Source organism: Aptenodytes patagonicus, chromosome 5, assembly GCF_965638725.1.
Source record: "Aptenodytes patagonicus chromosome 5, bAptPat1.pri.cur, whole genome shotgun sequence".
Taxonomy (NCBI): Eukaryota; Metazoa; Chordata; class Aves; order Sphenisciformes; family Spheniscidae; genus Aptenodytes; species Aptenodytes patagonicus.
The window spans coordinates 25356090-25369652 of record NC_134953.1 but is presented as its reverse complement, the minus strand read 5'-3'; the positions used below and the strand labels follow the sequence as shown (position 1 = coordinate 25369652).

The window sequence follows — 13563 nt, the reverse complement described above, 5'->3', positions numbered from 1 at the left end:
CATGAAGATACAACGGGGCTGTGATTTATTTGGGCCCCTGGGTATGACTGCCATACAAGTAGTAACTAATAACAACAGACGACCAGAGATTGCTGAGATGCATTGGCCGTAAGGAAAAATAAAACCTGGTCCATAATAAGGACATTCTACGTCCAGTTGCATGTATAAATGTAATTGAAACAATAGGGCTTGATGAAAATCTTAGGGCCACCTCCTCAATCTCAATCTGACTTTTCAGACAATGGCAATAAAAAGAAATTATTCTGTGATTTGTGGAAAAATGACCAAGATTTAAGATTTCCACTAAAGACAACTCATTGAAATGCATCTATGAACTGCCGTCTTCTCTTTTCTCTTTCTTTTTCTTTTTCTTTTTTCTTTTTCTTTTTCTTTGTCTTTTCCTTTTTCTTTGTCTTTGTCTTTTTCTCTTTTTCCTCTTTCTTTTCTTTTCTTTTCTTTTCTTTTCTTTTCTTTTCTTTTCTTTTCTTTTCTTTTCTTTTCTTTTCTTTTCTTTTCTTTTCTTTTCTTTTCTTTTCTTTTCTTTTCTTTTCTTTTCTTTTCTTTTCTTTTCTTTTCCATTTTCTTTTCTTTTCTTTTCTTTTCCGTTCTCTTCTTTTCTTTTTTCTTTTTTCTTTTTTCTTTTTTCTTTTTTCTTTTTTCTTTTTTCTTTTTTCCTTTCCCCTTTCCTTTCCTTTCCTTTCCTTTCCTTTCCTTTCCTTTCCTTTCCTTTCCTTTCCTTTCCTTTCCTTTCCTTTCCTTTCCTTTCCTTTCCTTTCCTTTCCTTTCCTTTCCTTCTCTTATTTTCCCTTGCTTTCCCTTCCTTTCTTTTCCCTTCCTTTCTCTTCTTTCCCCCCCCCTTCTTTTTTTGTCTCCCCTGAATTTCCTATTTATGATGATTAGGCCCCAGCACTGAATCCTTCACTCTCTCACACTGCCTTGGACAAAGACTGGGTCCCATGGGGCGAGGGCTGTTATTCCTCCAGCGGAAGCAGGATGATACCCGTGGGGCTGAGCAGCCCTGGCAAGGGCACCACGTTCTGCTTTTACCCGCTGATATCATCTGCAGTAAAACGCACGGCTCCCCCAGCCTGCTTCAGGTGGGTAAAATTCCCAGGCAGCGGCCCAGGCAGGCAGAGGACGGGGCGGAGAGGAGCACGCCTGATGGGTACTCTGGTGTTTGCATGAAAAATTCTCAGGGAAAATTCTTTCTCTCTCTCTCAGGCCCCTAAACTCTTTGTGAATGGGGCCAGTGCAACATGTGGCCTTTCACCTCGCCCAAGAACCACTGCCAGACAGCCACACTCAGAGAATTGTTTGTTAATAGTCCAATTAGATAATTGCCATCTTTCACTCCTTTCGCTCTACATTTCCCATAAAGGAATGAATAAGGAGAGCAGCATGAAGAGGGCTTCTGCCCTGCAAGGTGACAAGAAGGACTGGAGCATGCTCTTTGCACAAGGCCATTTGCTTGAATTGAATCATTGTAGCCTAATCAATGGTCTTATTGGATTACTGGCTGTTGCGGTTCTCAAAGATATTGTAGCAGAGACAATGAAATAGCTAGAGTAAAACTTTTTTCTCCTTTAGTGGATCACGCAGTTGAGATTTTTCACGGGCTATCTCTCTCCCTCTCTCCCTCCCTCCCTCTCTCCCTCTTTCTCCCCCTCTCCGTTTCTCCCCCTCCCGGATCCACTGCACACAAAGCTGGCTTTTTTTTTTTTGCTTTTTTTTTTTTCAGTGAGCAGGCTCTGCGAATAGGTTCAGTGTTTGCGAAGGTGCAGAATTAGCACACACACATGCACGCACACATACACACACACACAGAGGGAGAAGCACAAAAAGCAAGTATCGGGACTGAAATAAGGAGAGGTAGGAGTTTAAGATGGCTGTCTGTGGGGAGATGTGTTAAGGAGGATTTCTGCTGGCCAAGATAACCTGCTTCCTTGGAGAGATCTGCTTGAAGGAAGAACTTTTTGTGTGTGTGCGTGCTGGGGTTCTGTTTGTTTGTTTAGAATTCAGGGGGCTTTTTTTTTTTTCACCCTGCTACAACTGCATTTTTCCAGCCCTTCCTAGCAGCTTTATTCAGATTTATTTGGCGTGCTTTGGAGAAAGCCACTATATAATCGGGAGGTCAAAGGCATACTGAAGAAAGTTAATAATGGCTGCTAATGGTGCTAACAATTCAGGGTGAATCTTGTCAAAAGTTTTTTTTTTCCCCTCTCCCCCCCCCTTTTTTTCCTCTCTTTTTTTTTTTTTTTTTTTTTTTTTCTGGAAGTCTCAGTCTTTTGATTGTGTGTTTCCTGAAAGCAAGACCAATCATTTCAGTTTATTCACTGGCTAAACTCTACTTGATTGGGGACAAGCACACAAACCATCCATTACGATCTGATATATTATCCAAACAATTTAGTGTATTCATGAGGTAACCTAAATGTGGAGGCTGCAAAATTACCCGTAATCAATTGAAACAGCGAGTGCGCGTCCCTCTGTGTGTCTAACAACTACATGTCTCTGTAATAAGGCAGACATTAAATCATTTTAGAGTTGTACTGTTGAGTACCTGATCACTGGGCGCTCTGGGAAGCTGGACAGTCACATTAGGACGCTGGGACTGAGGAAGCCGCTGCTTTTCCAGTGGGATAAAACCCGACCTTCCTTACGCAAGGTGCTTTACAGATCCCCACCGATCTGACCCTAAGCCGTGCAATATCCAGCACAGACTTCGTCTTCTTCTTCTACTCTTCTATATTTTTGTTGTGGTTTTTTGTTTTCGTTTTTATTGCACTACATGTTTGGGAAACAAGACAAAATGGACGTTAGATGCAGTTCAGAGACTGAAGCTAACCGGGTCTCGAAGAACGGACATAAAGAGGGCAAGGAAAGCAAAGGGTCTGAAGGAAATATTTCTACTTCTTTTTTGAAGGATCAGCAAGGGACTTTTTCTGCCTCTGCAGCTGCGGAAGATTGTAATAAAAGTAAATCTAGTTCGGCTGATCCGGACTATTGCAGGAGGATCCTAGTTAGAGGTATGAGTGTGAGGTATTTCGCGAGGGTGGGGGAAGGTGAGCTCCCTTCACGCCCGGGAGATTTGTTTATTTTGTTGCTTTGCCTTTGGTCCGTCCCTGGGTTGAAAGGCCTTCCTACGGCTCCGGGCGAGAGATCCCACATCCCGGCCGGGTTGTGCCCTGCAGCCCCGCTCCAGCCCGGCTTTATTTCGATGAATTTCCGCCAGCGGCTCGGGGGAAAGTTAAGCCGCGGTGGTTCCTCCCCGGCTTTGCCCCGCACCGGGCCAGCCCCGCTTTTTTCCCCTGCTTTGCAGCTTTCCCGGGGTGCCCGTGCCCGCAGGGAGCCCGCCGGGGCCAGCGCTCCCTCGGAGGGGCCGCGGCTCTGCCCCGCCGGCCGGGCGCGCTCCTTCCGCGCCCGCGCATCCCGCCCGCCAGCAGCCGCTGCCGCGTACAATGGCGCGGGGCTGCGGTTCCCGCCCGGCTGTCGGAGCGGGCAGGAAGGTCCTCCGCGGAGGGCGGGCGTTCCCGCTGTCCCCCCTCTCCCCGCGCCCGGCATCCCAGCAGAAAGGGCTATTTTTAAATAACCGTCAGCCTTAAAATCAACGGAGGGATGACGATGGGCTTTTAATTTTTTTTTAATAGTTATACGTTTATTTTCCTTAACCTTCGTCTCCCTCCCAAGCTAAACTAATTAAATCATTCTATTCCTACCCCCTCAAAAAAAAAAAAAAATTACCCGAAGTAATTTCAGTTTTATTAAGGTGCTTTTTGGGGAGGAGGGAAAGAACAGAATCGGAACAAAATTAGTGCGAAGCAGGCCTTGTAAACAATAATTAATCCTTGCGCGACCGATTGACCCAGAGAGAGGTCAGATTAAAATGATGTGGTTGTCTCTGATTTAAAACGTACCGAAGAGGTAAAATGACGGAAAGCAAAGTTGGGAAGGCTTTAATGTAACATGAATCTGGCTCTAGCTCGACAGTGGTGTTAATAAGATTTGTCCCGCTTTCTTTCGGTCGGGGCTACCAGAAAAGTGAGGTTTCTGCAGGCTGTCTGGTGCCTTGGTTCCCCCCCCCCCCCCCCCCCCTTCTTCTCCTGTTTGCCAAAACCCCAAAGCAGCGGCGGCGGCGGCGATGCTTTCCCCGGGATGCTGGGTGAGTTGGAGGTGTCCCCAGATTCACGGTGGGCAGTCAGCCAGCTCGGGGGCAGCGCTGCCTATGCCCTGAAAGCTCCCGCCTGCTTTTTTTCGCATGGGAAACTTGTTCGAAAAAAAAAAAAAAGTAGGTTTTATATTTTGGGGGGCAGCTGGATGTGTGCGGCGGCTTCCAGCAAGCCGTACTCAGGAGCCCGGGGGGAACAAAGAGTAGCCCTGCACTCCAGGCACAAAGCCCGGCCTGGAGGATCTCTCCCCAGCCTCCCAGAGGGGCCGTGGGTGATGCCGCAGTGTCGTACTGTCAGTGCAACATATTCAAGCCAATTTTTAAATGGGCTGAGGGGATTATTTCCAGAGCCCTGGGCCCCCACTGCCCCTTCCTTCCTTCTCTGTTGTTTTGTTTTTTTTTTTTTCCCTTCCTTGGGTGTAGTGGCCAGGTGCAGTGCCGCAGTCTCAGGGACCCTGCTCCATCCTGACTCGGGTCTCGGTCTTGAAGACGCTGGTGGCGGCTCCTTCCCTCGGAAAAATTAAAAAAAAAAAAAAAAAAAAAAGATAGGAGGGTTGCCTGGGTGTAAAGCTGACTGCGCCTTTCTTTGCCAGATGCCAAAGGTTCAATCAGAGAGATTATTCTGCCTAAGGGGCTTGATCTGGACCGTCCCAAGCGGACCCGCACCTCCTTCACGGCCGAGCAGCTCTATCGCCTGGAGATGGAGTTCCAGCGCTGCCAGTACGTCGTGGGGCGGGAGCGCACCGAGCTCGCCCGCCAGCTCAATCTCTCCGAGACTCAGGTAGCCCCAGAGGGACGGGGAGCCCCGGCTGCCCTGCCCTGCCCGGCCCTGCCCTGCCCTGCCCTGCGCCGGCCCCCGGCTTCCTCCGCGGGACCCCCCCTCCTGGCCCGGGCATCTCCGCTGTGCGCCGGGCCCCACGGGTGGGCCGGCCCGGCGGCCCTGCGCGCCTCTTGCGCGCCACCGCGCAGGCCCCGGGAGCTGTCGGGCCGGGGCGCGGGCCCGCTGGAGCGGCAGAGGCCGCCCCCGAGGTGCCCACGCGTGTCCGGTCGGGGGGGCCCGCTGCCTGCCCCCGGAATGGAGCGGGGGGGTGCGTGGCTGGGGCGTCCCGGCGAGGGACCTATAACTATGTGCGGCCAGGAAAGGGGGAGCCCCGGAGGGGGGCTGCTGGAGAAGGGGGTCCCGCGGCCCTGCGTGTCCCCTCACACAGCCCCCGTGGGCTCTCACGCGGCCGCGTGGGTCTGCACACAGCGAGGCGACCCGGCCCGAGGGGTCCGCGGGAGCTTGGCCACGAAGCCAAACCCTTCCAGGGCGGGGAGCCGCCCTGGCCCCGCCAGGGCTCGGTGCCCCCGGCTCTGCGGTGCCGGCTGCCCCCGAGCGCGGAGGTGCGCTGCTGCGGCCGGGGAGAAGTGAGGAGAGGCCGGGCCGCTCCCAGCCCGTAGCAAGCGGAAAATAGCTGCAAAACCCCGGGGCGGGGGGGGGGGGGGCACGTTGGCACCTTCCCCTGGGAGCTGCTGGATTAGAGACGTTTGGTCTGAGCGCTCTTTCCTGGGTACAAGAGATCCAGGGACGGGACTGAAGTTTGGGCCGTATTTTGAGTCCTTGTATTTTCGAGGGGGAGAATCGCCCCTCCATCCTGCAGGGCAGAGCGGCCGTGGGCCGTGGGCGGTCAGGCGGGTTAAAACTATGCGAGGGTACGGGGAAGCATGTCAAAAGACCAAACTTCTGAAAGCCGGTTTCACATTTCTGCAAAATATCATACAACAATAAATTCCCCTGACAAGCTAATTAGCTTTTTTCTTTCCCCTGCCGGATAGGAATGACAAGTTCAATAGCTCGTAGGTTACAGAAACCGCCATGGGTGTTTTTTGTTTTGTTTTGGGGTTTTTTTTGGAGGGGCTTCCAGGATTCCTTTTTAAAGTTACACGTTGTTTAAAATGGGTGGGGAGGGGAGAGAGACTGTCCAGGCCGGGAGATTGGGAAAGGAGCGCAGAGCTGTTGTCACACCCAGGAAAGGCAGCTGGACCTGAGCGGACAGCAGCGGCGGTGGCAGCGTGCGGGGTCCCTGCGAGCGGGGCGAGGGGGCGGCTGCCGCCGCCGGGTCGCGGTGCGCGGTCCTGGGGGCCGCGGTCCGGCCCGCGGGCGTGCCGGGGCTCCGGCTGAGCTGGCTTAGAATAAAGCGGTGTGGAAGGGGCTGGATCCGGCTCCCAGAGAACTACCGGCGTACAGCAGAATAGGATAAAGTGAGACGTATAAGGTTAAAGATTCAGTGCGATAAAAAGAGCTAAGGGCTCCCGGATTCCCCTCTGCTCCCCCCCGGGCGCACGCCGAAACGGGGAGCAGCCAGGTTGGGGCGTGTGTGTGTGTGTGTGTCGCTTTGTGCGTTTTTAAAACGCTCCCCGTTACCAAGCGCCTGGCTGGAGCCCTCCCGCTCTCCCCCGCAGCCTTCCCGCCTCCGCCCCGCGGAGCCGTGCTGGCGTCCCGGGGCACCTGGCGGGGGGCGCCCGTCCCTCCCCGCCCCGCTGACCCTGCCTCTCTCCCCGGCCTGCAGGTCAAGGTCTGGTTCCAGAACCGGCGCACCAAGCAGAAAAAGGACCAGGGCAAGGACTCCGAGCTGCGGTCGGTGGTGTCCGAGACCGCCGCCACCTGCAGCGTCCTGCGGCTGCTGGAGCAAGGCCGGCTGCTCTCCCCGCCGGGGCTGCCCGGCCTCCTGCCGCCCTGCGCCTCCGGAGCCCTGGGCTCGGCGCTGCGCGGACCCGGCCTGGCGGCGGGCAGCGGCAGCGCGGCGGCGGCGGCGGCTCCCGCCGGCGGCTCCCCGCACCCGCCGGCGGCCAGCGGCGCGGCGGGCCCCCCCGCGCCGGCAGCGCTGCACGGAGCGGCCGCCGCCGGGCACGGGCTGTTCGGGCTGCCGGTGCCCGCGCTGCTGGGCTCGGTGGCCGGGCGGCTCTCCTCCGCGCCCCTGGCCGTGGCCGGCTCGCTGGCGGGCAACTTGCAGGAACTGTCGGCCCGCTACCTGAGCTCGTCCGCCTTCGAGCCCTACTCCCGGACCAACAATAAAGAAAGCGCTGAGAAAAAAGCACTGGACTGACTCTAAGTAACTTCCCCGTATTTATATTTATAGTCTCTATTTGTGGCGGTATTTATGGGACGGGCGGCGCGGCGGCCTGCCGGCAGCCCCCTCCCTCGCCGCCGCCGCCGCCGCCGCCTCCAAGCCCCGCGCCGCGGTTCCCTCCGCGGGCCGGGCCGGGGCGGAGCGGAGCGGGGGCCGGGGCGGAGCGGGGGCCCGGCGCCCGCGGGGCGAGGCGAGGCGGCGGCCGGGGCCGGGGCGCGGCGAGGGGGCTGCGGGCGCCTCCCCGGAGCCCGGCGGGAGCGGGGCAGCCGCCGCGGCTCTCCCTGCCCCGCCGGCCCGGGGGTCCGTCTGTCCGTTCCGGGGGGGGGGGTGGTGGTGGTGGTGTTTGTCTGTTCGTTTGCTTTGACACCGTTAGGAAAGGGACGGAGAGGGAGAGCGGACGGGGTGCGGTTTGGCCGGGCTCTTTCGGATGGCTTTAGCCAATGCCAAGAGAGGAAGAAGGATTTCGGAGAGAGGAAGATGGAGCTGCCAGGTGATGCCCGTTTTTTTTGTCCCCTTAGGCTTCAGTGACTCCTAAGCACAAAGGTTTGGAGTCTCCACGTGTGGCCCCCGTTTCACCCACACTCACTGCACTGCAGTCCCTGGGTAACGTCCTTGCCGTTTGCCCTTAATACCAGCCAGGAAAACGCCCAGCAACTTTTATTTTTCACGATAAATCTTGAATGTGGGAAGGGCCGGAACGGACTGCCTTGAAAATACACGCACGAAGCGGGGAGACAGAAACCAGTGGCTGCAGAGATTTTGAATAAAACTGTCTCTCCCTTCGAGATAACACAACGCCCCTTTTTCTTTACTTTTTTTTTTTTGCATTCCCACGGGCCAGTTCTGCGGACCTTATCTGCAAAAGCAAATCTGCAGATAAATAATGGAAGTCGCGACTCGATTTGCATCCAGATCTGTTGCGATGGTAATTTTTCTTTTTTTTTTCTATTTGATTTTTCCAAATAATTTCAATGCGCGTCTAAATCAAAAAAAATCTTTAGCCTTCCTTCCTCCTGAAATAACCCTGTCGTATATCGCTCACACTTCATTTAAAACGAACGTAAAATATAAAAAGCGTATCTTTTGTTGTTATTTTTGTACTTTAAAATACATCTATGTAACAATCTTTTTTCTTTTTTTTTTTTTCCTTCATAACTCTTACTGCTATTTTCTCCACAAACATATGTATTTCATCTTCTAGTATTCCGGATCGAATATTTCCTGTTCAGTTTCGGTACTTGAATTTGCCAGAAAAGGGATGCTGTACTTAGCTAGCTCTTTGGAAAAAAAAAATATTTCTTTACTTTGGTTTTAAGTTTCTTTTCTTTCTTTAAACTTTAACACATGGTGTTTACAAACTGTATAAATACGTGCCACCAAACTGTAACCAAAAAAAAAAAAATTACAAAAAGTGGAATGGTTGCTGTAGTTTATAGAATTAATTATAGACCAGAACTGGACAGAAGGAGCCGGACAGAAAGAAAATAGTAATTTTATTGTAAATTATTTACGTCTGAAGTTTCTAGGCAACTAGTCGAAAAAAATAATGAATGAATCAAGCGCTGAGCCCTTGCTACTAACTTTTGTTCTGAATGTTTTGGATATTTGGATGTTTTGTATTTATGTGGTGAGAGTGAAATATATTATATCTATATGATGACGGAATTAGGTGTATTTTCGTCTTATATTCGTAGCACCGAAACTACCTTCATCTAATACGTGCGCTGCAAAAAAAAAAAAAAATCCTATCCCTACGTAACCCTCCCAATTTTTTATTTCTTTTTAAGTCTATTTTTAATTTTGAAGCGGGGGGTTGTGAAGTCCATTTCGTGGAGCGGGATCTCTTCTTCCAGGGGCAGTTTGGGGCACTCCCGGTCCCCTCCCCGGCTCCGACCCAGCCCGGCACCAGCCCTCGGAGGGTTTCCCGGCCCCGCGGGCCCGATCCCCGGCCCGTGCCCGTGGCCGGGGCGGCGCGGCGCGGCGCGGCCCTGCGTGGGGAGGCGAGCCGGGTGCCCGGCCTGCCCGGGTGCCACTGCCGGGCTCCGCCGCCCCGGCGCGGGGGGCCGCTCGCCTCCGCGCCTCTCCTCCTGCCTGCGGCGGGTGCCGGGCCTGGCAGGCGCTTACGGATGCACGTACATGTGTGCATATCTATATAAGCATATACAAATATACATACATAGCTATGAATATATATATGCTTGCGTGCATAAATATGGATATTTATAAGTATTTTCTACACAGTTCTTGCTTCCATGCCGTCTGGCAGCCCAGCCCCAAGAGTCCTTTGCTGGGAAGCCGGTGCGGGGCAGAACCCATGTTTTTCAGGAGACTCCCCGAGGCCCTGGCTCCTCCAGGGCCACAGGGAGGCATCAAACTGTGGCTCCCCAGGCCAAGCCACCTGCGGCACTGTGGCACCTGCCCGCCCCGTGGCTTCCTCCCAGCCACGGGTCCCCGGTGCGGCCTCCGCTGGGCTTTGCCGTGAGCTCAGCCCAGCCCAGGGCAGATGCGCTGCCCAAGATTAAGAGAGAAGGATGTCGTGGCAATGGTGACTTGGGGTTTTTTTAAAGTGTGTAGAAATGATCTGGGGAAGGGCAACCTGGGTGAAGGAGAGGATTGCAGGTGACATTTGAAGAGGTGACATTGTAACGGCTGGTCAAGACTGAAAAACTTCAAGGGGAGGGGAGGGGAAGCAGTGTTAAAAAGAAAAGAGCTGAGTGTGGCAAAACAGACCTGCCAGGGAGACCCTGGGGGGAGAGGATAGTTTTCGGTTTCTGCCTTGCCTGCATGGACTGCACAGCATCATCCGCAGCCCTGGACAAAGAGGGGAACCCTGGCCTGGCTTGCCTTTGCCAAGGAGGCAATTGCCACCGCTCAAACTTTCCCTGGGCTGCCCTGCCCTGCGAGGGGCTGTCCTGCGTAATGAATTTGCCCTGTCCCGCAGGGACCTCTCTGCTATTGAGATGGGGCCACTTCATTGCCCAAATCTGCTGCTGCACCATGACCCACAGGGAACACCAGCATGAATGTGTCCTGCCAGAGCTGTCTCAGGTGCCTTCATCTGAAAAGAGGATTTCTCTGCTATTCTGTTTTCTTAACTGGAGACAGTAGGGGGTTTCCTCCCCCCTCACACAGGCACTGTGAGGCCCTTTTTCCCTGGTAGCTGGCCTGACCTGCAGTCCCAGGGCTGGAGCCATGGTCAGTGTAAGCTCTTTGCTCCTCACCTAAGGCAATTTAAACCAGTGTCAAGCTAAATTGCCCACACTAAAGCAGAAATCCTCATTTTACAGCTTTGCAGCCCTCCTCAGTAGAAAGGCTAGACATTTTTATTCCTGTTCTTCTTATTATTAATTATTTCTGAATATTTCCAAATAAGGATGTGCCCTGAGGTCTGAAGGGGTCTTGTCTAAGCATTCAAGTAAAATAAATGCTTCAAGACATTATTCCTTTTTTTTCCTGTCTCCTCCTGTCCCACTGCTGTACCAGAGGCTGCTTCCAGGCTGGGGGTAGAGCGAAAGCTGGAGGCTCTCCGCTCCCATGCAGGATTATCACAGTCCTGTTTCAGTCTCTGCTTGTGGCTCCAGTCAAAACCTTGGACCCCAATAGGGAGGGAGGCAATTTGTTGTTTCCTTTGAAACTTCCAGCATCCCAAATGCATGGGGTTCCTGGGTGCCTAAACCCCCTCCTTTCTACAGGAGAACAAACTAAGACCTGTTCATCTGATTTCTGTAAAAGAGGGAGGGAATACCACCTGTAACTGTGTCGCTGCATAGAACAAGTTAAAAATCACATATATGCACGCCCATATATACAGTGAGCCTGAATCAAAAAACTGCTTATAAATAATAGTCCCATTTCTTTTTTGCCAACTACATCAAAGCTGTTCTGAAGCTGTGTGCTGCCCAGACACACTGCTTGCTTGTTTTCATTGAAATACTGACTTTCATTCTACTGGAGCAATGAACACAAACCACCCTCCTGAAACTACTGGCTGCTGAAAGGCTTTGTTGCGTTTCATGCGGTATCGTTATTTGTGCCCATCACTGCAGCATCTGAGCTCAAACTGAGGAATATTGGGCTCATGCAGAGGCAGCATGTGTGAGTGTGAGAGGCAGGAATATTTAGTAGGAAAGCAAATAAACAAAATATAAATCTATCTCTGGCATGATTTTTTAAAGAAAATCATTAAAGTATTCCTGTGGCAGGCAGACTTCCTCAGTCTTTCCTTTAGCAGCAGCTACACGTAGGACTTAAGGTGAGCAAGCAATAACAAAGACTGAGGGCAGCGTGGGTTATTTCAGTTTGTTCAGCTGAACCCAAGGAATATTTTCACAGGTACATGGACAGAGCATCTGGTCCTGTGGCTCTCAGGAAGGCAAAACTCCCAGGATCAGCTCCAGAGCACCCAGGGTGAAGACAAAACAATGTTAGCCAGGTCCATGCAGGGAAAAGAGGAATTAGGCTATTCAGAAGATTTTTTCAAAAGCATTTGCCCACCCACTTAACATAGGCCCTGCTTTATTTGCTGCTCCTCCATATCCCTCATGCCAGGGATTAGTGCAGCCTCTGACCACTTTGTCTCCATTTGCAACCCTGTCATCAGCCCAAGATACATGACCTTGTGACATGTAAAAAAGCACATGAGGTCCCTGATTAACTTCAGAGTATTTTATTCCTTCAGAGAAAAGAAAAACACATTGAAAGAATAACTCTTGAACAGAATCAAGTCACAGTCACTGGCAAGTGTTTAACAAAATTACCAGGGAAGCTGAAGTGAAATCCATCGATGTGATACTATCTGTGTAGCAGCCGTAATATAAACTGTGACCCCGGACTGTATCTGTGGTCCAGAGTGCTGGCTGACAGAAACCGACAGGAGACGTTTCTGACTCAGATGTAAGAACTCTCCGATAAGCAGTTTACTCCTCACCTTGCTGCTTCTAATAACTACTGAGAAACTTAAGCGCAGTGTTTATTATCTTTCTATATGTAGTTGTTACTGTTAATGCTATTCTTCATATCTGTGTGAGCGACTGATTCTAACTTGAATGTTGTCTTAAATGTTTCTAGTGGAGTGAGTTCCACAATCAATCATATATAGAACAAAAATTACTGCATTTTGCATATTCATTTTCTACTTTTTATTAACATGAATAGTCCCAAGTTCTGTCATTAGAAGCAGCAGAACAGACGTTCCCAAGCTACCTTCTGCAACCGTGTCCTTTTTAATTCTTTTACCACGTTACCTCTTCTTCGTCTCCTTTCTACATGAACAATCAAAATCCTTTCAACTTCTTTTCACACACAGTTCTTGCAAGCTGCACTTAATATAACTGTTTGCCAAGAGGTGCTGCCTTTTCTTTCTCATTCTCCCTGTGAAAAAACAAAGTAATAAATTCCCAGAGCCTTTTTCTCTTCAGCTATCTGCAGCCCATTCTTCTTGATCCCCCTGCTGTGAGCAACGATGAAAAACATCGCACCGGTAAGGATTCGCCCAGAATACAAACCTTTACCTGACATGTGGTGTTACGGCCAGCGCAAGAAGACTGGGTCACAGGCCTCATCTGCTGAGTTGCCACAGCCAGGGTGCATGAAATGCGTTTTCTGTATTTCAGCTGAAACCACCAGCCAAGGAATCAGATGTAGCAGAGGACAAATAACACAGCCCAATCCACACAAGGCTGGTCCACAAAGTTTGTCGCGTAACAGGGTACCTCTACCCAGTAGAAACCCCTTCTTACAACCCAGCAGCACATCACCGAAGGTGCATGAAAAACAGACTGAGATTGACGGAAAACCAAAAGGAAACTGAGTTTTCAATTCTGTCCCAAAAAGAAAAGAAAATGAACGCTGACATGAATTTGAATTGTTTCTAAGGTGGGTATCCCTTACATATTCAGTGATTCTCTTTATCTTTTTATTAGCCTGGCTGCACAGGGATCAGTCCAGAGAAAATTTTGCAAGGGAAGCGTCATGGAGTTCTTGTCCTTTTAAATTCCCTTCCACAATTTTGTTTGTCGTATTTTAGTGCACAGAAAAGACAGGGGGGTAGAAAGAAACTCATGCTGGCAAGCATCAAGTTGGCAAGTCAGGAGCTGTGGCTTCAGGGATTCAGGCTGGGCATTGGGAAGGAAGCCAGCCAGAACACAGAGACGAGGAAGGTTACTGAGACGACACCTGGGAAAAAGTTGAAGATAACCATATGAAAGGTCAAATGAAAGCAGTTCTCACCCTGGCTACAAAAATGCTGTCAGAGAGAGAAGCAAGTGAAGGACAAAATGGTGTGTGTAC

The 13563-nt window shown here is 51.3% G+C and overlaps 1 protein-coding gene across 1 annotated transcript; it reads left to right on the top strand.

The window, feature by feature from the left end:
* The first annotated feature begins 2693 nt into the window (after positions 1 to 2693).
* VAX1 (ventral anterior homeobox 1) lies at positions 2694 to 7281 on the top strand. The gene is made up of 3 exons (XM_076338131.1): positions 2694 to 3026; positions 4759 to 4946; positions 6715 to 7281. The coding sequence occupies exons 1-3, from the start codon at positions 2789 to 2791 to the stop codon at positions 7249 to 7251; spliced, it is 963 nt and encodes a 320-aa protein (XP_076194246.1). The 5' UTR covers positions 2694 to 2788; the 3' UTR covers positions 7252 to 7281.
* Positions 7282 to 13563: the final 6282 nt, after the last annotated feature.

Coding starts and splice junctions, on each gene's coding strand:
- VAX1 (XM_076338131.1), top strand. CDS start 2,789: ATGTTTGGGAAACAAGACAAAATGGACGTTAGATGCAGTTCAGAGACT. Junction 3,027..4,758: donor CAGGAGGATCCTAGTTAGAG/GTATGAGTGTGA, acceptor TTTCTTTGCCAG/ATGCCAAAGGTTCAATCAGA. Junction 4,947..6,714: donor TCAATCTCTCCGAGACTCAG/GTAGCCCCAGAG, acceptor CCCGGCCTGCAG/GTCAAGGTCTGGTTCCAGAA.